Source organism: Carlito syrichta, unplaced genomic scaffold (genome assembly GCF_000164805.1).
Source record: "Carlito syrichta isolate Samal-C Ts95f unplaced genomic scaffold, Tarsius_syrichta-2.0.1 Scaffold302911, whole genome shotgun sequence".
NCBI lineage: Eukaryota > Metazoa > Chordata > Mammalia > Primates > Tarsiidae > Carlito > Carlito syrichta.
This window is the reverse complement of record NW_007247007.1, coordinates 278,761-298,582: the sequence shown is the minus strand read 5'-3', so window position 1 is coordinate 298,582 and position 19,822 is coordinate 278,761. Positions and strand designations below refer to the sequence as shown.

At 61.5% G+C, this 19,822-nt stretch overlaps 1 protein-coding gene across 1 annotated transcript in view; it reads right to left on the bottom strand.

Moving 5' to 3' along the window:
* Positions 1–1,574: 1,574 nt before the first annotated feature.
* The window catches only part of CAMK2B (calcium/calmodulin dependent protein kinase II beta), a 66,364-nt gene continuing 48,116 nt past the window's right edge, over positions 1,575–19,822 (bottom strand). Inside the window, exons 13-20 of the mRNA XM_008057238.2 lie at positions 17,835–17,872; positions 17,586–17,657; positions 15,941–15,985; positions 14,142–14,190; positions 5,138–5,213; positions 4,929–5,023; positions 4,413–4,647; positions 1,575–2,159 (exon numbers count right to left, since the gene is read on the bottom strand). Of these exons, the coding sequence (XP_008055429.2) occupies positions 4,415–4,647; positions 4,929–5,023; positions 5,138–5,213; positions 14,142–14,190; positions 15,941–15,985; positions 17,586–17,657; positions 17,835–17,872 (608 nt within the window). The 3' untranslated portion in view covers positions 1,575–2,159; positions 4,413–4,414. The remainder of the gene's footprint in view (positions 2,160–4,412; positions 4,648–4,928; positions 5,024–5,137; positions 5,214–14,141; positions 14,191–15,940; positions 15,986–17,585; positions 17,658–17,834; positions 17,873–19,822) is intronic.

Genomic DNA, 19,822 nt, shown 5'->3' with positions numbered 1-19,822 from the left:
ACCAGAGCTGCCCTGATGGCATCTGCAGAAAGGCCTCAGGAATAATGCATGTGTGATGACTCAGGACCCACGGTGTGTGTCGCCTTCCTGAGGGAGGCCTGGCCTGGAAAGTCTCCTCCGATTACAGCCGATTAGGCGAACAGAGCCCTAGATACTGTGCCTGGGGACGGACACTGCAGCACTCGTGGACGCTGGCCTAGATTCTTAGCACCTGACTCTTGGGACCTGCCACTTGCCCGCCCACACACCTGAGCACCTGCCCAGGTGCAGCCCGTGGGAAGCGAGAAGCTGACATCAAGGGCCTCCCTGCTGAGCAAAGGCATCTGTAACCAGATGCTCGGGGCAGGGGAGGAGGCTGGGGCTTCGGCCAGTTCTGGGGATCCTTCAGGCTCCTGCCCGTAATGGACAGGACTGAAAGGGTGTCGGAGCACCTGGGTTATCAGAAGTTACTTGGACCCCAAAGCAGGTGTGCTGTTTGAAGCCCACACTTCTGCTTCAGGAAACTGCTGTGGGAGGGCCTGGGACCCAGCTGTGGAGGGGAGGCAGGGCAAGGTCACACTGAGAAGGTTGCCATGGAATCACAAGGGTGCATCTGGAGGACCAGCAGGGGTCATCCAGGGTGTATCTGGGAGGGAGGAGGGCACTGAGGCTGCAGAGGGGTCCCCAGAGCACAGGTGGGTGCCGCTGCTCTTCCGGGCTATGCCCCATGGGGCCAGGCAGTTACGCAGTCGGCTGGCCCGGGGTGGAGGCAGCATGGACAGTGGGCAGAGCCGAGTGCAGACAAGGCCTGGCAAGGGGCTATGGGGGAAGTGCTTGCTCTGAACTTGGGCAGGAGATGCAGAGGGTAGGCCTGGGGGCCCCTGTTCACACCCAGGACGAAGCCCCCAAGCCTGGCATGGCCCATAGGCCCACAGCACTTGGCCACTCAAGGCCTGGCGCCTGGCATCCCTCTGTCCGTCACCTCAGATTTCGGCCCTGGGTTCTGGGTTCTGTGGCCCCATACAGCGCCTCCTGGCCCGCGTGGTGGCTACTGGCTGAATCATCTCTGCACTTGGCCTGTGTCTGACTTCCACGCTGACCGTGCTGTCCGCATGATCCGCTGGGGTGGGGCACTGGAAGTCCTCGGCATCCAGAGCAGCCCACACTTACGGGGGCAGTTGGAGGCAGGCAGGACAGTCACAGGTCTGGGTTCCGGGGCTCCTTCCCACCCAGAGAGGCTGCCCCCGGCCTCATCTTTAGAAGCCACGGGGGTGACTGGACAGGTCAGGGGCCTTGGGGTCTGGGGGTCTGTTTCAAGTTCTGGCATTCAGGGCAGACAGCCCAGGCCCAGGGGACTTCGGAGGACCAGAGGTGGTGGGGACAGCTGATGGAGCTACGACCTAGGACTAGTGTAGGTGCCCCGTCCGCCCTGGAGGAGCTTGGGACCTTCTGGGCCAGCTCAGGGCTCCATCCTGTCCCCATGCCCGGGTGGAGGAGAGGTCCAGCTGGGTCTCAGCCAAGAACCAGGCTTGAGTCTGCATTTTGGTGTGGGGGTTTCGGCAGGGTCCCGGCTAAAGCACCCAGCTGCACTTGAAGCGGTTTGTCCTGTTTTCTTTTATTTGCAGTTTCCCGAGACAGAACAAAATAAGAATAATTTTGTACACTTACAAGGCTCAGAAAGAAAAGACAATGAAACTCAGCAAAAAGAGAGAAGAGGGGAGGCCAGCCAGCACCGTGGGCAGCCGACCCCTGCAGCGCTGGCCAGCGGGCCGCTGCCACCACACCGCGGACACCTAGCTAGCAGAGCGGCTGTGGCTTGCTCTTTAGGGGTCATGCAAAAGAATTATCCCCCAGAAAAAAAATCCCCAAATTATCCCAGACAGGCAGCTCCGTGGAGATGACAAGGTGAAAGGGAGAGGAGGGGAGGAGGCCCCAGGATGCCAGGGTGGCCGGCCGCTGGGCCACACGCTGTCCATGGTGAGCCCTGCCACTGTCCTGTGGCCCAGGGAGCCACTGGTGCGGAGCCCGGCAGATGTTTACCCTGTGTCCATGGATGGGGACAGCTGTCCTGGGTATAGCGTGGACAGAAGGTGGCGTCCACTCTGAGTGTTCGTTGGTGGACAGTCCCCTTGGAGTTTAGGATCCTGTGTCCTGTTCCCCACTCTGTGTCCCTCCCTTGGCTTGATTTGCGGGGGAAGATAAAGAAAATCCTTGTTGAAAACGACGTGAATTGAAGGTGGACAGGCGCTGGGGTGAGGGCCCCTGAACCTCTGCAGTCAGGACTCCTGACTGCCCCCACCCCACCCGGCTTCCCAACTGTGCTCCGGCTCGCTCTGTCCCCGAGCCTCTCCAGGGTACCCCCATCACGAGGGGTGAGGGCACCCACCCGCTCCGCAGTGAGCCCAGGTGCTCAGGAGCAGGAAGCCAGCCCCCGGATGCAGTACCGTGGTCCCCTGCTGGACCCTCCCCTCCACCCTCTGGTGTCCTGGGCCTTGGGTCCACCCGTTTCTGCCTCCAGCCTGCCTTCTCACCCTGGCTGCATCCTTGGCTCACCTGGAAGGTGCCCTTACACACACTGCAGCTCTGCCACGCCGAGGGCCAAGGAGCTGGCCCACGTGGCCAAAGCTGGCACGTCCAACACCTCTCCCTGCCCTCAGACCTCTCGTGTGCCCTGGGCTGGCCCTCACTGTGACTTTCGCTCCCTCTGCTCAGGCCCGGACTCCGAAAGTGCTCCCACTTCAGCAAGCACCTGCCTGGACTCCTGTCTCAGCCCAGGAGCCCGAGCAGCCACAACCTGCTGAACCCTCTCTGCCACTTGCTGCATCACCCGACCGGGCCCTAAGCCCCGGCTCCCCCAGACTCCATCAGCAGGCAAATATCCCCAGACACAAAGCCTGGCCTCCTCCCCGCCTCAGTCGGGGGCTCGGGACTTGAGAGAGGCCCACAGTCCTTTGTGAAAAGTCTGCTCCCAGCTGCATGGGGGAGAAGCCGCACAAGTCAGGAGGAGGGTCGAGGGGCAGAGACAGTCAGGAGCGGCCAATGCATCTGTGGCTGGCAGAGAAGGGACAGACGCCCCAAACAGGAGGGAGGCCAGCCCAGGCTGAGTTCCCTCTCCGCAGCTGGGCATGTTGGAGCTGCGGCCAACGGTGCCATCTTTTGCCAGCTGGAGGCTTGAAGCTAAGGTGTGCCCCTCTGTACCTCTGTTCCCCAGAAGGACCAGCGCTGGAGGCCTGGGTCTGTGGAGGCATCTCTGACGGCCTTGGGGACGAGACTCCAGTTTCCTCGACACTCCAGGGGGTGAGGGGCTGGCCTGGGCTCTGCTGCAGGCTGTCCATGCTGGGTGTGAGGAACGCCGGGCACGGGGAGCCCACACCCAGCCCTTCAGGGGATGAAAGGGAGGGAGGGGAAAGCAGGAACAACAGCAACTCTCAGGCACGACTAGCGGGAAAGGAGGCAGCCCCGTGGGCCCCCACAGCCCCTCCCGAAAGACAGCTGACGGTCACGACAGCCAGCGAGCACACCACGTGGAGCCCATGCGTTGGCGGGAGGATGCAGACGCCTTAGGTGTGGGGTGTGTGCATTACCTACAGACTAACACCGTTCAGCACGTGACAGGGGCCTGGTGGACAAGTTCATGTGCCAGCTGGTCCCCCAGAGGCCAGGAGCACGGACGGACACACGTGGAGCTTGGGTGGGGAGTGGCCCCACGAATGCCAGTGATTTTTACAGCTTTTTCCTTCCTTTAGTTTTTTTTTTTTTTCATTTCATCCGATGTCAATTTTTTTTTTTTTTGTGGTTGTCATTGTCATCATCTCGTTTTTTAAAACAAATCACATCTGGTCTTGTTTTTCTGCAGACACAGGCACCAGGGGAGGGGACGAGGCAGACACAAACATGCGACAGGCAGGCCGTGTGCCCGAGGGCGGCCGGGCTCCAAACACCAACTCTGTCCGGTGAAACCAGGGCGCAGCTCTGAAACAGGGCGGCGGGTCAGCTCCCAGCAGCCCCTCTCCCTGTCCACCCCAGGCGCTGCCATCCGCAATGCAGGACCCCAGAGAGGTTAAAACCAACGTCCCGAATAAAGCTCGTTCAGAAGAGGGGGCTTGAGGCGCCCAAGACAACTGCACCATCCTCATACAACTGAGCTTTGGCCCCAAGGCATCCACACTTGGGAACCCCCATCTAGGGCCCGAAAGGTGCTGACAAACGGGGTGCAGTGCCCCGGGCTGCACCCATGCGTATGGCTCAGGCCCCCACCACACCCAGCTTGCCATTGTCCTTGACGTCACTTCATTCCCATGGCCTCACCTGGAGAGCTCAGGCGCTCCCTAAGAGGGGGCTCTGCCACACTCCCCATCGCCTCCCGGGGCTTCTGCCACTCACACCACGGTCCCTCCCCCTGCCCTGGCTGTCCCCTGGCCAGGGGAGCTCACCTTCACTGCAGCGGGGCCACGGGCGCGCCCGAGCAGTGGAAGTGCACGTTCTGCCACTTGCCGTCACGGCGGTGCCACACGCGGGTCTCCTCGGACTGGCTGGTGCGGGGCCGGCCCTGCCCGTCGATGTACTGCGTGAGCCGGATGTAAGCGATGCAGGCGGCGTCCTCCCCGATGACGTGCACGTGGGGGTTCAGGATGGTCGTGTGGATTGGCTTGCTGTTCTTAGCCAGCACTGCGGATGGCGGGGTGGGGGTTCTCGGGGACTGTGGCCACCCCACTGGCCTGCCCTCCACCCACCCCACCAGCCTGACCCTTCCCTGCCTGGCTCCCGCTCATGGGGAGGGCACATGGCCCTCCAAGAGGGACTCTGGGGGCTGGGGCAGTGACACGGGAAGCGCCAGCAAGGGCCCCACCAACCCTGGATACAGAGGGCTCAGGGCTTCCACGGATGGCCGCCAACCTCCCCCGAGGGATGCCACCTGCTCATGCCTCAGCCCCAGCTCCCTCACTCACGGTTCTCAAAGTAGAATCTGTGGAAGTCCATCCCTTCAACCAGGTTGCCTAGAGCTTCAGGCTCAAATGAGGTCAGGCCTGGGTCACAGATTTTCCTGGGGGCCAAATCCAAGTGAGGAGGGGCCCTGGGGAACCCCTGACTCGGCCGGGCTCCCCAGGTTTCCACATCCTCATCCTGCACAGCCACCCCCCCAGCCCTGGGGACTCACGCGTAGGCCTCAAAGTCGCCGTTGTTGACGGCTTCGATGAGCTGCTCCGTGGTCTTGATGATCTCCTGCTTCCGGGCTGCGGGGAGACACAGCCCAGCCCGGTGACTACTGGGCACCAGCTGATCCCACCCTGGACATCCCCAACACAGCCTGGATAAGGGGTCCTGGAGAACATGAACTCCTGATGCCCCTCTCCAGAAGTGACCCTCTCGGGCCCTGGCACCTGCCAACCAACTGTTCAGCCCACAACTGCTCCCTCGGCGGTCACCCATGGCTTCCTCATTTCCGAGTGCAACAGCTTTTACCTGATTTTTCTTACATGTTTCAAATGACATAAATATGTATTCCATCCACATTACAAAATACCTGGGAAATACAGAGGAAGAAAATAATCTGTCCACACCCCACCTCGTGGTTACTCAGTGTCCACCCCGGTGTCACCCTCCTGCCCTCACATGAGCTGTGCCCACTGGCCCGCCAGGCCTCGCCCCTGGGCTTCCCTGAAGCTTCAATGCCAAGACCAACTTCCTGGCTCCGTTCTCCAGCTGTGCCCTGGGCACTCAGTGCTTCTGCCCCCCAACAACTCTTCAGCGGGGGCTGGCAAGGGAGGGTGCCAGGTGCAGAGGCAGAGGCGCTGGCAAGGCCACAGGGAGGCCATGGAGAAGAAAATGGCAGGGAGCAGGGCTCACGGGGCAGGGTCCCTCGGGGTGACTGGGGGCCAAGGCTCAGGGGCCGGATGGTTGGGGGATCCCAGCCAGGGGAAGTGCAGAGTCTCTTGTGACTTTTTCTCGCTAGAAGCCTCACCCACCTGCTCCACTGACTTGCAGTCCTGGCTGTGTGTGCTGCCCCTGCAGACACACCCTGAGTCTGCACCTCCCCACCTGCTGCTTCTCCAGAGCGCCAGCCTGTGGCTCCTGCCCACTCGCTTCTAGACAGGCCCAACCTCATGGGCCCTCGCCGGCCTCCGGGGCACTCCCTGGCAGCCCCCTTTGCTGTTTGAACTACAGTCTATTCTCACCGTAAAGTATCTGAAGCATAGGGAAAAGCAGAGAGACTATGAAAGTCCACACCCTGATGATTTAAATCTTAACATTGTCCAAATTCTCTTTAGAGGTCCTTGAAGAAAGCAAGCGCTGTAGACACAGCTGGAAATGCAGTGTCTCCTCCGTCTTGTGCTTCCCTCCCTCTCCGGAGTCCGGGTCCTTCACCAATACTGTGCAGACATATACACACGCATGCACACTCACGCAGAACACACGTGCATGCACACACTCACCTAGCCACACAAGTGACACAGTGATTTCTTAAAGTAACTTGCCTGAGGTCAAAACTCAGCCCCCCAAAGAGCACTGGAAACAGGCTCCCAGGAGCTCCCCACCACCGCGTGCCTCTCTGCACTCCCAGGACCCCACCACATGACCCCTATGCCACTGCAGGCAGCATGGACTGCCTGCCCTGTGGGCTGTGCCCCACCTTCACCCCGCAGGCAGGCCCTGTGGTAACACTTTCACTCTTCCCTGTGCGTGCTGCCTCTAGAGGAGGGAGCTCTGATGCATGCCCCGTGGTGAACTACTCTCCCACTATCACCTCCGGATCCTCTGGGAGCTTGCCCCAGCCAGCACCTACCTGTGAGGTGAACCGAGTCCTTGTAGAAGGCGCTGCTTGCCCAGGTGTGCCCATGGGTGTGTGAGGGATGTCTGTGTCTTCCTGGGAACACCTGTGCTGCACCTGCCCTGGGGTCCCACAGCCCCTGCTGCACAGTGATGGCAGGAGGAGCCTGAGGGCACCTCTGAGGAGTTGGGTGCACACGTGTTCATGCATGTGATCCACACGTGCACACATGTGTGCTTGTGCAGGCACGTGCATGCATGGAAACGCACACGTGTACTTGTGTAGGAGAGTATGCATGTGTGTACAAGAAGTGCGTAAGTGTGAATGAATGCCCGTGTGTGTGTGTGCCATGCGTGCATACGTGTGGGCCTGTGTACAAGTGTGCATGCAGTGCATGTGAGTGTGCACATGTGTGTGCCTGTGCTGGGTGGGCGTGGGCACATGTGCACTTGTGGCCCTCCCCTATCTGGAGAGGCTCTTTCTCCGGACCAAGCTGCACTTCTGTCCTGTTTCTGCTTCTTGCCTAACTCCTCTAGACCATGTCCTGGTTTGCCCTCCGAAATTTTGCTGCAGAAGCCCAACCCCCATCCACCTGGTTGACCTGGGCAGCTGGCCTCCAGAATGGTGGGCTGTGGGCTCCAGAAGTCCTTTCTCTTCCAGTTCCCGCTCAGGCCACTAGGAGTCCTGCTCCCAGTCCCACATCTACCTGCCCTGTACCGGGAGGACACAGGGCTCTGTCCTGGCACACGCAGTGACCATTCCTGTCCTTGCCCGCTTGACCCCGGGTTAGCAACATCTGACACTTCAGGGCCCAGCCCCAACCCCGCTGCCACGCTCCTCCCTCCTCTCCACCCTCTGCTAGGTATCTGTCTCTTTCCTGGGGCTTCATGTCCCCCTTTCACCTGCCCTTTCCTGGATGCCCGATCTCTCTTCCACCTGCAGCTGGTCCCCCTGCCAGCCCCAGAGCTGGCCCTCTGGGCTGTCTGGTTGCTCCCTAATCACATCGAGGGGGAAGTCTGCGGTGTCCACATGTCCCAAACACCCCCGACACTTGCAGACTTACCCCTTTTTTTTTTTTGAGTTGGAGTCTCACTCTGTCGCCCAGACTGGAGTGCAGCGGCCGCTCCCGGCCACCGCAGCCTCGACCCACTGGGCTCCGGCCATCCTTCTGCCTCAGCCTTCCAAGTAGCCGGAATTACAGGCATGCGCTACCATGCCCGGCTGATTTTTTGATCAGGCAATCCACTCACCTCAGCCTCCCAAAGGCACAAGATGACAGGCTGAGCCACCGAACCCGGCTCGGACTTCCCTTTTTAACAGACAAAGAGAGCTGCCCATCCCCCTCCACAGGGGGCCCTGGGTGCACAGCCTCTTGCCGCTGGAATTGGGTGACCGCTTTGTTTTGTTTCCTGTCTACTTTGGTCCTACAGCCATCTTACACACGTGGTAAGTGAAGCTAATCTTCTGTTTAATGAAGTCATATGGAGCGCTCTTAAACAGACTGCGGTTGAAAATGGGAGTCTGTGTAAAGAGAAGTGTGAAGTGAACGGGAAATGCGGGGTAAGGGTTCCAATCAAAAGTGGTCACTGTGCTGTCGTTTGGGAGACAGATCCCTTGTGAGAGCCATTCACCCATTCTACAAATGGAGAAACAGAGGCTGCCCCTGACCTGCGTAATGGCTGCTGTCCAGCCCCAGCACGACCCAGTCCCCGTTCTGTCTCCCCAAATAGCACATGGGTGCTTTTGTGTCATCAGTATCCCCAGGAAGGAGCGGCGGGGATGGGGGTGTCCAGCATGAAGCCTGTTAGCTGAAGACGCGCTGTCCCCAGCCCCTGGCAACTCCAGGAACAAAGCAGAGGTGGTGGACGGGGTTTGGCCTGGGTGTGACCTGCCCGTGCCAAGAGCCTCAGGGCTGGCACGGCCAGGTCCCCAGAGGTGAACCGAAGCCTCACACTGCCTCTGGTTCTCACAGGGGAAGCAACAGACCCAGAGAGGCCCAAGGCATCTGAGGGGGGCTACAGCGGGTTCTGACCCCGCCCTGGACTCCTGAGACCCCAGGCTGGCCCCAAGCCCTAACTCCCAGAGCCAGAGGGGGCTGCGGGAGAGAGGGCAGCTGCCCAGGGATCAGCCTGGATTGTACATAATCCCCGATTAGGAAGCGCGTGGCCTGGGGCGCGTGGAGCACCAGGGTGGGGAGGAGCCCAGGTCTGAGGTGGGCCAGTGGGCACCTGCCCTATTTCCACACAAAGAGAGCTTGTGGGCACCTTCCTGAGAAGGTGGCCTGGAGGACGTCCCAGAGCACACCACCAGCCACCCGGGCACTGGTGCCCTCAGGGCAATGCCCCTGGACTTTCTCTCCAGGGGACTGTCTCACCTACCCCTAGTCCAGCCCGGCCTTCCCAGGAGGCCCAAAGGAACCTCCACCAAGTCCTGCTTACAGCCCCTTGCTTTCCCCACCTCTCCTAGCCAAGCTCAGGACAGACCTACAAGGAATAGGTGGCACAATGGTCCCCAAAGGGGAGCCTGGGGTGCCAACCCCTGGCCTGGCCACACAGTACCCGCCACGGTGCCCTGTCCTCAGCACACCCCCTGCCAGGCTATTGCACAGACCCTGAGGGCAGTTTGCAGCCCTGGGCTGCCATTCCAGGCTAGCTCCTTTGGGCACACCTCTCCACTACCACCAGGGATGCGAGGCCCCTTAATATCAGGTGAGACACTGTAGAAATGGGGGTGCAGGTTCTGACCACTCCCAGAGGCTCCACTGTGCACCCACCCCAGCTGATGACTGAGCCTCCCCTGTGCCTCCCACCTTGAGCTCTTGCGGCTGAGAGCCCCCTCCCGACCACCACCATCAAGAACCTGTTTTCTTCCTTAGCCACCTCCCACAGAGGGCCTCAGTTGACCACAGAAGGTTTGGGGGCGGGTTAGTGCCCTGCATCCCCCGGGCTGCCTGGGGTAGATGGTGCCCCTCTGAGTCTGCAGGCCGCCTACCCCCGCCCTTGCGGTCCACCGCTCCTGTGGCTTCACTCTCCTCCCTCCCCTTTGCCCTGGCCACCTGCAGCAACCCCTCCGACCCCCGCTTGGCCTGCAGAGGGATGGGGTGAGCAGACCCCGCCTGGCACCCAGGTACTCACCCAGCCACTGCCCTGCCATGCCGAGCCCCTGGCCCGGCAGCCTCTTCTCTGAGAGCATCTCAGAGCCCCCCCCAGCCCGGTGTCTCCCTGCAGGTGGGGGTGGCGGTGGCTGCTGCCCCGGGATGTCATCCATCCCTGTAAGTGATACGCCGGGCAGTCGGCAGACAGGCTGGGGAGGTGGCCCAGCCCGGCTCCTCCCTGCCCGGGGAGGCGGCCCAGCCTGTGCCTGCCTCTCCCGCCCGCTCTGTGCTTCAGCCCGGCCCCAGCTCCCCCAAGCCTACACTCACTGCAGCCCCTGCCTGCTCCCCAAACTGGGGCAGCCCCAGTGCCAGGGTTTCTTGGGCCAGAACCGTTTCTTTCCCATCTCTGTCCAGGCAGGTACGCCCTTGACCTCAGTGTCCGAGGCCCTGCCACACGGGGGACCCTCTGCTCATCCTCTGCCACACAGTCCCCTCTCATCGGGAGAAAGCCCTGGACCACAAGGCAGCGAGTGCTCCTCGTCAGTTCTAAACCCGCTGTTCTGGATGCTTTTCCTACGCAGGGATGTCCACACACGCACACACAATTCACAACTACAGTCTCCACTTTTTGAGACCCAGTGGCATGTTGATGCGCTTCAATGCCACTCCCTGTGACTCAGCAGAGGGACCCTGGGCCCTCCACCCTCTCCCCAGAGCTGGCCCTTCCCAGAGCAGGGCTGCAGGGGTACCCCAGTCAGGGGCTTACACGCTGGGAGCCCCTCCAAGCAGCTGCTGCCAGGGTCACTCAAGGTGCTACTTACATGGGGTGGGCAGGGGGCCAGGGAGAGTCGGAGATGGACAGGGCGGGGGCCCCACTGGTGGGGGGCCCTCAGCTTCTGGGGTCCCTGAGCCCCTCCTCACAGAGTTCAGGATGTCAGAGATCCTGGGGGCTGGGGCGGAACAGACGAGACGTGAACACGACGCAGGCGAGGGGGGAGCACGCAGGAGAGAAACTCATGGGCAGACAGCCAAGCCAGAGAGTAGGGGGAGGACAGAGGGAAGATGTGGGGGGGCGAGGGGCACAAAGAAGACGGGGGGGTGGGGAAGGGTGGAGTGGAACACAGAGGAAGAGGGTGGACCTGGGGAAGGCAAAGGGATATGGGAGACAGAGGAGGGTATAGGGGACAGAGGAGGATGTGGGGGACAGAGAGGTTTTGGGGCACAGAGAAGGGTAGGGGACGAGGAGGGATGTGGGTGGTAGAGAAGAGCGTGGGGGACAGAGGGGGGTGTGGGGGACAGAACTGTGAGGACAGAGGGGGACCTGGGGAACAGAGCGGGGATGGGGGAGGGGGCCATGGGGGACAGAGGGTGTGTGGGGAGGAGGCTCCAGGAATGAAGGGCAGATGTTCCGTCTGTCCAGGCAGCGGGGTTGGAAGCTGCTGTGGGCAGAGGATACCCTCTAGGAAGAGGCACCCTGGCCCACAAAAAGCTGTCAGGTAAGTGGCCCTTGGGCTGTGCTGGCCAGTGGGACAAAGGAGGATGCGGGAGGGAAGGGAGGTACAGAGGAGGGCTGGCCCGGCCCCGTGTGGACAGCCCCAGGTCAGCAGAGGCCAGGCCTCACTTCTCTGTAGTAGGCCCTGGGGCCCCAACCAGGGTCCCAGTTCTGGCACCTTCTCAGCCCCCTAGACTGAGGAAGAGATCAGGGCAGCACTGAGAGCAGGTTCCTGGGCACTGTGGCCAGGGCACTGCAGGCTGTGTGCAAAGTCAGTGGGGCTGGGGAAGTGTCTCAGCCGAGACAGCTTGAGGGGTACGGCCGGGGGTACAGGGGACTGGGTGCTGCCCAGATGTGGGACAGCCCCGCCCGGGAAAGACCTGGGGCCGGACAGCCAGGTGGGCAGTGGGGGGTGGGATGGGAGCCATGGAGGGGGCCAGGCCCCTAGAGGGAGAAGCTGGGGAGCTGGTCTCTGAGTTAGCGCGAACCCCAGCGGAAGCCAGCCAGGGCAGGACGCCGGACCTGGGAGAGCTGGGCCGTGCGCGGAAAGCTGCTGAGCGCCGGCCATTCGCAGGGAGCCCTCTGGCAGCAGAGGCAGCAGGCCCTGGGGAGGACTACTTACACGGGGTGGGCAGGGGGCCTAGGAGAACCGGAGACAGGCAGGGCGGGGGCCCCGCTGAGAGGGGACCCTCGGCTTCTGGGGTTCCTGAGCCCCTTCTCACCGAGTTCAGGATGTCAGAGATCCTGGGAGCTGGGGTGGAATAGACGAGACGTGAACACGAGGCAGACAGACGTAGGAGGGGGCGGCAGAGCAGGGACGGGGAAGGAGAGGCCCCGTTCTAGCCCCCACGGACCCTGGGGTCAGGCCCCAAATCGGGGCATGTCTCAAAAGCAAGAAGCCCCTGGAGCTGAGGTGGAGCTAGGCTTGGGCCAGCCCTGGACGCTGTGGAATTGAGGCCTGGGCCTCCAGGGCCTCCTGTACTGCCCAGAAGCCTTGAGCCAGAAAGTGAGCCAGGACTCATCTCACACGGAGGTGGAGCTGGCTGGGCAGAGGCAGCTCTGGGAAGCCCCGGTGTTGGGGGCTGTGGAGGGGACGGGACTAGAACCGAGACTCCAAGCTCAGCCTGCCCCTGGCTCTAGAGTGACCCCTCAGAGCAGGGTTGCCAGGCCCTTCCAAGTGACCCCCATAGCATCAGGGCCCGGGCTACTTACATGGGGCCGGCAAGGGGCTAATGGGAGCCGGAGATGGGCAGGGCAGGGGCCCCTCAGCTTCTGGAGCTCCCGAGCCCCTCCTCACTGAGCTCAGGATGTCAGGGACCCTGGGGGCTGGGGTGGAACAGACGAGGCAGGAGTTGGGCAGGGGACCCACAAGAAGCGAAGGTGACAGGAATAGGACAGAGGGAGGACCAGAGAGGGAGGAGGGAGGTTACAGTTGGAGAACCCCAGACCACGGTTAGAGGCTCCTGGGGCAGAGCGGAGTGGTCATTCTGTGGGTCCCCAGGGCCTGGGGCGGCTGCAGCAGGTACATGAAGGCTGAAGCAGCCTACACAGGGCTTGTGCCTCTGGGGCCACCTGCCAAGGCCAGCAGGGCTGCATGCGGCAGCCCCTGGCCGGAGCCAGCAGAGGCCAGGCCCAGGGAGAGAGAGGAAGTGACGGCCACTGGGATTGCCCTGACTCTATACAAGTCCCAGGGCAGCCTGGTGAGGCTCCCTCCTGAACTAGGGGGTGCCTGCCCTGCCCCAAGAGTCTGCTTGGGCCTTAGTTACGAGCCACGTCTGCTGGCTGCTTGGTTTGTTCTCTCCTCTTCCCCGGCAGACCCTAGGCCTGGCTTACCCCTCAGGCTCTTTCCAACCCACTGGGCCGGGGATAGGGCCAGAACCCCAGAAAGGGGAGGTCTGATGGCCATCATGCTGTTGACCTTGGGGCCTGTTTCAGTCTATTGGGAAATCACACCAACATCCACTCTCTGGTGTCCAGGGCCCAAAGTCCTGTGCTCATTTCTGCTCCAGAGTGTGGAGGATGATTACGGACAGCGTCAAAACTGGGTAAGGGGGCAGGAGTAAGGCTGTGCATCAGACAGGTAAGACGTTTTCTTCCCCAAATGGGCAGAGCAGCTGACCCCGTTGGGCCCCTGGGGCAGTCCTGAGGGCAGCTCAGGGCTTATGTGTGTGACCGCATAACCACTGAGGGTCAGGAGGTCCCATGTGGGCAGCCTAGAGGTAGCAGGCCCCATCCCGGGGGAGCACGCCCCAGTGCTGAGTGTCCTGGAGTCCTTTTAGGGGCACGCAAGACACTGGCCTGGCTCAGTGTGGGGAGGGACCTGGGGTGGAGGATGGGGTGGCACAGAAGCGATGGCAGAAGGAGGCTCCAGAGTCAGCAAAGGTAAACATGGAAACACCCACTCGCTGCCCGGTCACTCAGCAAGTGCAAGCTGGACAGAATCACAAGCTTAAGAAACTTTAAAAGAACAACAGTGTCATTGAACATATTCTGTCCATGAAGCTGCTACCCTGTGGGAGCTGAGCTCCAGGATCCCTGGATTGAGTGAGAACTAGCCGTACCCCAAGGTCATGGCTTCCTCACTTGAACGCTGTCACTGAGACTGCCCGGCCACCGGTCGTCTCTGCCACACTGCCCACACACGGGCAGGTCTGACACCCAGGCTCAGAGCGAGTCTGTGGCCACTGGGCCTGGTAGCACAGACACCTGGTGTGCAGGACAGCTGACCCTACTGAAATCCCACCCTCCTCAAAGAGCAGCCCAGCACAGCTGAGGCCATTCAGGGACAAGACCTCAAGTGCAGGTACCTTTAGCATCTTCGTCCTCTATGGTGGTGTTGGCACTGTCAGAAGACTCCTGAGGAAACATGGGGAGGCAGCAGGTCAGGATGCAGCTGAGGGCGGGTGAACAGGGCTGGGCCTGTGGCAGGACCAGCCTGGGCTTCCGGACAGGCCTCTTCCCTGGATGCTTCGACCAGGCCTAAAGGCCAGGGGCACAGGGGACATGCCCCCGCAGTTGCAAGGCCCCAGCCCTGAAAACCCTCATGCAGCAGTGATCGGAGAGGGTTCCCAGCTCTGTGCCGGTCCCCAGGAGGGCATCCTTCACCAGGGCACTTTCACATGGTGGCCCACCCTGCCACCCTGGGGCTGCAATAGTCCTACACCCCCAACAAACGAGGGCTCGACTTCTCCCAACAAGCATGCCTGGCAGAAAGACCGATATGTTCAGGAGACTCTTTAACAAGAGTGGGAAGCAAGTTTCAAAACGTCTAAGATAGTTTTAAAAACACAGTAGGACTCAAATGGCTCCTGATGAAGCAGAAGGAGCCCGGTAGCTGGTGCAGGCAGAAGACAGGGTGAGAAGTTTCCAGTAGGTCTGTGGGCCTCTGTGGAGCTCCGGAAACCTTGGCCTGGCCCCAGGCAAAGCACACCTACCCCCTACATCCCCTCTTCCAGGAGAGGTGAGACCCCTGCGGTGCCATCTGCCCCCTCCAAGACCACACATCCAGCCAGGCCCTGATCTCCCCTCTCAGGTGGCCTTGATGGCAGAGGTGGTCCAGTCCCACCCCCCACCCCCCACTCAAGGGTTGCTGCCCTGCGTATCAAAAGACCATCCACCTGTCACCAAAGTCTTCAGGGGGCCGGCTCTGCTCCTCTTAAGAGGTTCCCGGGGACCACTCCTGGTCTGGGCACTGTCTGCACATACTGCTCTGGGCCCTAGACCAGACTGGGGTCTTCAGGTGTAGGGACAGGGTTTACCAAAGTCTGGAAGGCTGAGGGCCCATGCAGGGAGAACCCGACCTGTCCCAGATGCACACAGGTCCCAAGAACACTCATCCCTGGCCACCAGGCAGGGAGGAAGCCCAGGTCTTTGGCTGCCTAGCACCTTGGATGCACCTTGGAAGCCCAGTCCATGCCATGGAGAAAGGTATCTTCTGATGATGGGCTGGGTGGTGGTACTGGCCAGGAGGTAGTGGGGGTCCCCATGGAGGCACTCTGAAGGCTCTTTAAGGAACCCAGGCCCAGGAGGAAGCCTGGCTGGAGGGCCTGGCCGGGTGGGGCTGTGCCGTCCTGAAAGTCCTGGAAACAACTTGGCTGCCCGTCTTGTCCTTCCCACCACCCCGGAGAGCCAGCCCCTTCCCTGGCCCCAGGGTGATGATGCCAATGTGATGGGAGCTGATGGCCAGAGCAGAGAGGGAGAGCAGGAAAGGGAGGGTCTGCTCAGCAGGAAGCGCTGGGGGCCACGCAAGGGAATGGAGGGGAAGAGGACAGCTAGGAGGGGCAAGGACGCAGTTCCTGAGATGTGAACCCCACTCCAGACCTCAGGGAGCCCTGGCTCCCTGCCTGCAGTGAGTGGCCCACTCAGAGCCCTGGCCTGAGAGCGTTGGCCACGCAGGGCCGGGCGCTTCTGAGGGTATGCCTGGGCGGAGCCAAGGTCTGTCCTCTTGTGGCCCACACAGGGGGTTCTGCCCTGCAGTGAGGAGTGGTGGCCAGGGCCACTGCACATCTGCCCTCCACTCCTGGCACAAATGCTGCCCCAGACCCCTCTCCTGGGCCCCGGGGCCTCCTGCCTGAGGAAAGAGTGAGGACGAAAGAGGCAGCAATACCTTAATCCCGTCCACTGGGTTATGGATGACGGTGGTTTGAGGCTCCTACAGAAGAAGGAAGACACAGAGGAAGGAAAGAGAGGGAGAGTGAGAAGAGGAGGCGGCGGAGATCACCAGGAGGGGAGCAAGGGAGACAGAGGAGGCGTGGGTGGCCAGAGCCTGCGAGAGAGGAGAGAGTGCAGAGCAGAGGAGGGGACAGGGATGGACGAGGCAGCGGAGCGGGTAGGGGGAGGAGCCTGGGGTTGACCAGCAGGATGGAATGGACAGGCGCTCTGTCCAGGCTGGCAGAGGTGCCTGCCGTCCAGGGAGAGTGATGGGCAGCGTGGGGCCCTGAGAAGCTGCATGATGCTTGTGGGAGCCAGAAAAGCCAGGCTCGGCCTTAGAGGGTTCTCTCCCACCCTTTGCTGCCTGAACCCTTGCCCCAGCATGGGGGGCACAGGTCTGAAGATGTCATGGGCTGGGGGTGGCACATGGGATGGACGGGGTCTGAGAGGGGGCTGGCTGTGAGGCCGGCGTGTGGGCCACCCTGCTGGGGGGCCCTAGGTGAGCTGGCACCAGGCTGTCCTCCTGCCATGCCCAGCTGCTCTGAGCAGCTCCTCCCCTTCCCAGGACAGCTCTCCTCTTCTGGGGCTCAGGGAGTCCATTTGGCAAACCCAGCTTCCCACGGGCATTCTGGGGCTGGCTCCCAGGAGCCTGGCCTGGGCCACCTGTGAGACACAAAGCACACTTCCAGAAAACTCAGGAATCTGTGGGCCAGCAAACCCCAAACCTCTTGGGACAGTTTAGGGGATATCTGTCCCCTAAGGAACACAGCACAGTGTCCCGGCAGGAAGGTCAGCGTCCACTGGTGACAGCTCCGTATCCTTGGGAGCACTGCTGTGGAGTTCACCTGGATAGGAGGTCCCCAGGGTAAGGGGGTCAGAGCTGGCTGGGCACCCTTTTGAGAGGCAGTGAGGGGCACAGTAGAAATGTCATGGGTACCCCACTTCTCCCCCACAGGGAGCCCTGAGCCCTGCCTCTCAGGCAGCCACATATCAGCAAGGTTGTATGGCTCGTGAGGGACACACTGATCCTAATGGTAAGCCCATCCTGGCCACTACTGGCCCAGACACCTCCCCACTGCACAATCGTGGCCTTGTTGGCCCATGGGACATGCTGCTCTGGGCTATTCCCCTATAGAGCCCGTTCCAGATCCCTCCAAGCCAGACCCTGGCTGTGGTATCTGCATTGGCCTGTTGAGAGTAGTGGAGGAACTGAGGGTGGGGGTCCCTGGGGGGAAGAGGTGCCCTCTGCCTCACTGACCTCCTGAAGGCCTCCTGGGGAGACACCCACAAGTCAGTGTGGGTGGGAGCCAGGGCCTCTCCCTGTATCCCAGCATCTCTGGGTCTCAGGAGAGGACTCCCAAGAACAGCCCTGAACATTCCTGAACCCGGAGCCCTGTGACAATGGCCTCTCCTCTGGGGGGACCAAACCCTCCACTCCACCACCCTCAGCGCAGTGAGGGACGAGGGGCAGGGGCCCAGGAGTGTGCTGACAGGCTGGGTGGGGGCCAGACCCCACCTTCACCGGGCCCCTCTGACCAGTGGCAACCACACAGCTGGAGGTGCAGGAGGGGCTGAAAGGCAGGGGCTGAGGAGCTCAGTACCAGGGCGGCAGGAGGAAGCGTCCCTTTGGGGCTGGTGACGGCGGCACTGTTTTTGGTGCTATTCGTCTGGGGCTGTGGAGAGAGGGAAGAGGAGCCCTTAGGTGGGAAAGAGGCAGCATGCCACTCCCCTTCCCATGTCTGCCCTGGGCATGGAGGAGAGGGATCCCCCCACAGCGGGAGCCTCAGGAGGCAGGGGTGAAGCTACAGGCTCTGGACCCCGGGCACCCCAGGGCCGAGCCAGCACCTCACCTTGACTCCATCTGCTTTCTTGTTGAGTAAACTCTTGGCTGCTGCATTGGGAGGGAAGAAGGCGTCGTGAGTGACGGATCTGGGTCTGGCTGCAGCCCACCCCACCCCTTGGCCTGCCTCTGCTCTTTCCCCAGGAGCGAGGCCCCGGTCCTGAGGCAGGTGCCTATGGCACCTGGTCTGGCTCTGAGCTAGCAGCCAGACTGTCCTGTCACCCCAGGACACGGCTGTCCCCCAGCCAATCCTCCACGACTCTGTGGCTCCTACAGGGTACCAAGATTTCTCCTCTCCCAGAGGCGCCCATGGGTGCTAGGGAGCCTCCCAATCCTGTGCCCCTTGGCTTCTGGGCCACGTGCATGCTCATCTAAGAGGAAGGTGGGAGGTTGACCCCTCCCATGATGGAAACACAGGACTGGCGGCGCAGGTTGGGAACGGGATGCAGCTGAGCCAGAGACACCTGAGATGCCGTCCCCAGATCTCTAAGTTCCCAGGGCAGGGGTAGGTGGGCTGCACTGGCTACCCACACAGAGGGGCTCGGCCTCTCTCAGCCTCCTGGTTCCTCCTTGTCCCATCCTTGCTCAGGATACTGAGCTCTGCACCCTCTCTGCTCAGCACACTATCTCCTGAACCGCCCCTGGCAGCCCAGGCCTTGAGGCAGCTTCTTGGCAGGCACTGGTTGGGGCCAACACAGGCCTCTTTGCCCACAGCCCCTGAGGACACCCAGGCTCCCACCTCCCCCCAACACTCTCCCATGGAGGCCAGGGTGGGCCTGGCTCCAGCCCCAGCATCCACACCCTCTGTGGGGGACAGAATGTAAGTTACAGAACTAAAAAGAAAAAAGAAAGCCAGCTTACCTTACAGAAAAGGAAGGGTGAGAAGGGGAGAGAGTGAGGAAGGAAGAGAGAGAGAAAACAAGATTTGTGTTGGTTCAGGCAGGGAGCGCGAGTCTGCGGGCCCAGGACCCAGTGAGCACGAACCAGCCTGGACCGCGCTCACCAAGAAGAGCCAGCCATGCTGGCCGGTGCAGCAGGTGAGAGAAGCAGCCAGGCTGGACCCGCAGCGCCAGGGGATGACGACGTGGGGGTTGTGGGTCCCTCGCCCCTGGGCCAAGCTCAGAAGGAAGATGGCACAGCACCCCTCCCCCACCTGCCTGGGTCTAGGACACCGGCTGGCCAGGCCCTGAAGTCTGGTTCTCCTGGCAGCTTAGAGGGGGACCCCATGCTGCCCATGGGCCTGAGCAGGGACACAGGACACTGGGACCCTTTCCTGCTGGGAACAGACAGGCACACTCAGGCTGGGATTTGCCGCGGTTCCTAAGTGGGGTCCCCCTGAGCAGTGGCAGCAGCAGCAGTGCAGCAGCATTGCCCTGTATGATCAGAAATGCACATTCCCAGGCCCACTCAGTCCTCCTGAGTCAGTTTCTCTGAGGCGCCAGGCATCTGCTCACAAGTCCTCCAGGCGGGTTGACTGGGTCCTCCAGTTTATTTCAGAGACCAGGAGGCCTCACCCTCGGCACTGACAGGCCTGAGCCCCCCTGCCTGCTGACCACTTCCTCCCCGATGCCCACTGCTGCGTCCTCCCTGGTATGGTCTCTCTGGGGCTCTGTAATGACATGGGTCACCACTGCCTGGTGGCTGCACATGGCCCCAGGCACATAGTTTCTGTTCACAGTCTCCCCTCCCTCATGGATCTTAACTCTCAAAATTTTCGTATCAAGCCCAGCAGTCCCTTGCGGGATCCATGGAGCTGACTCCCGGGAAAGTGTAGATACCTGGGCATCACTCTCCTGTCCCTGGGCCTGACCCCTGCGTTTCATCCTCCTGGGCCTCAGCGTCCACCTGTGGACTCTGCAGCAGGACCACCTCCCTGATGCCCCAGGGCAGCTTTGCTCAGTGTGGTCCCAGGAGTAGCAATGCCGACTGCCCACTTCCCTACAGTGCAATCTAGGAAAAACTCCCCCTCATTGCAGCTAAAATCTGCCTCCCTGTAAC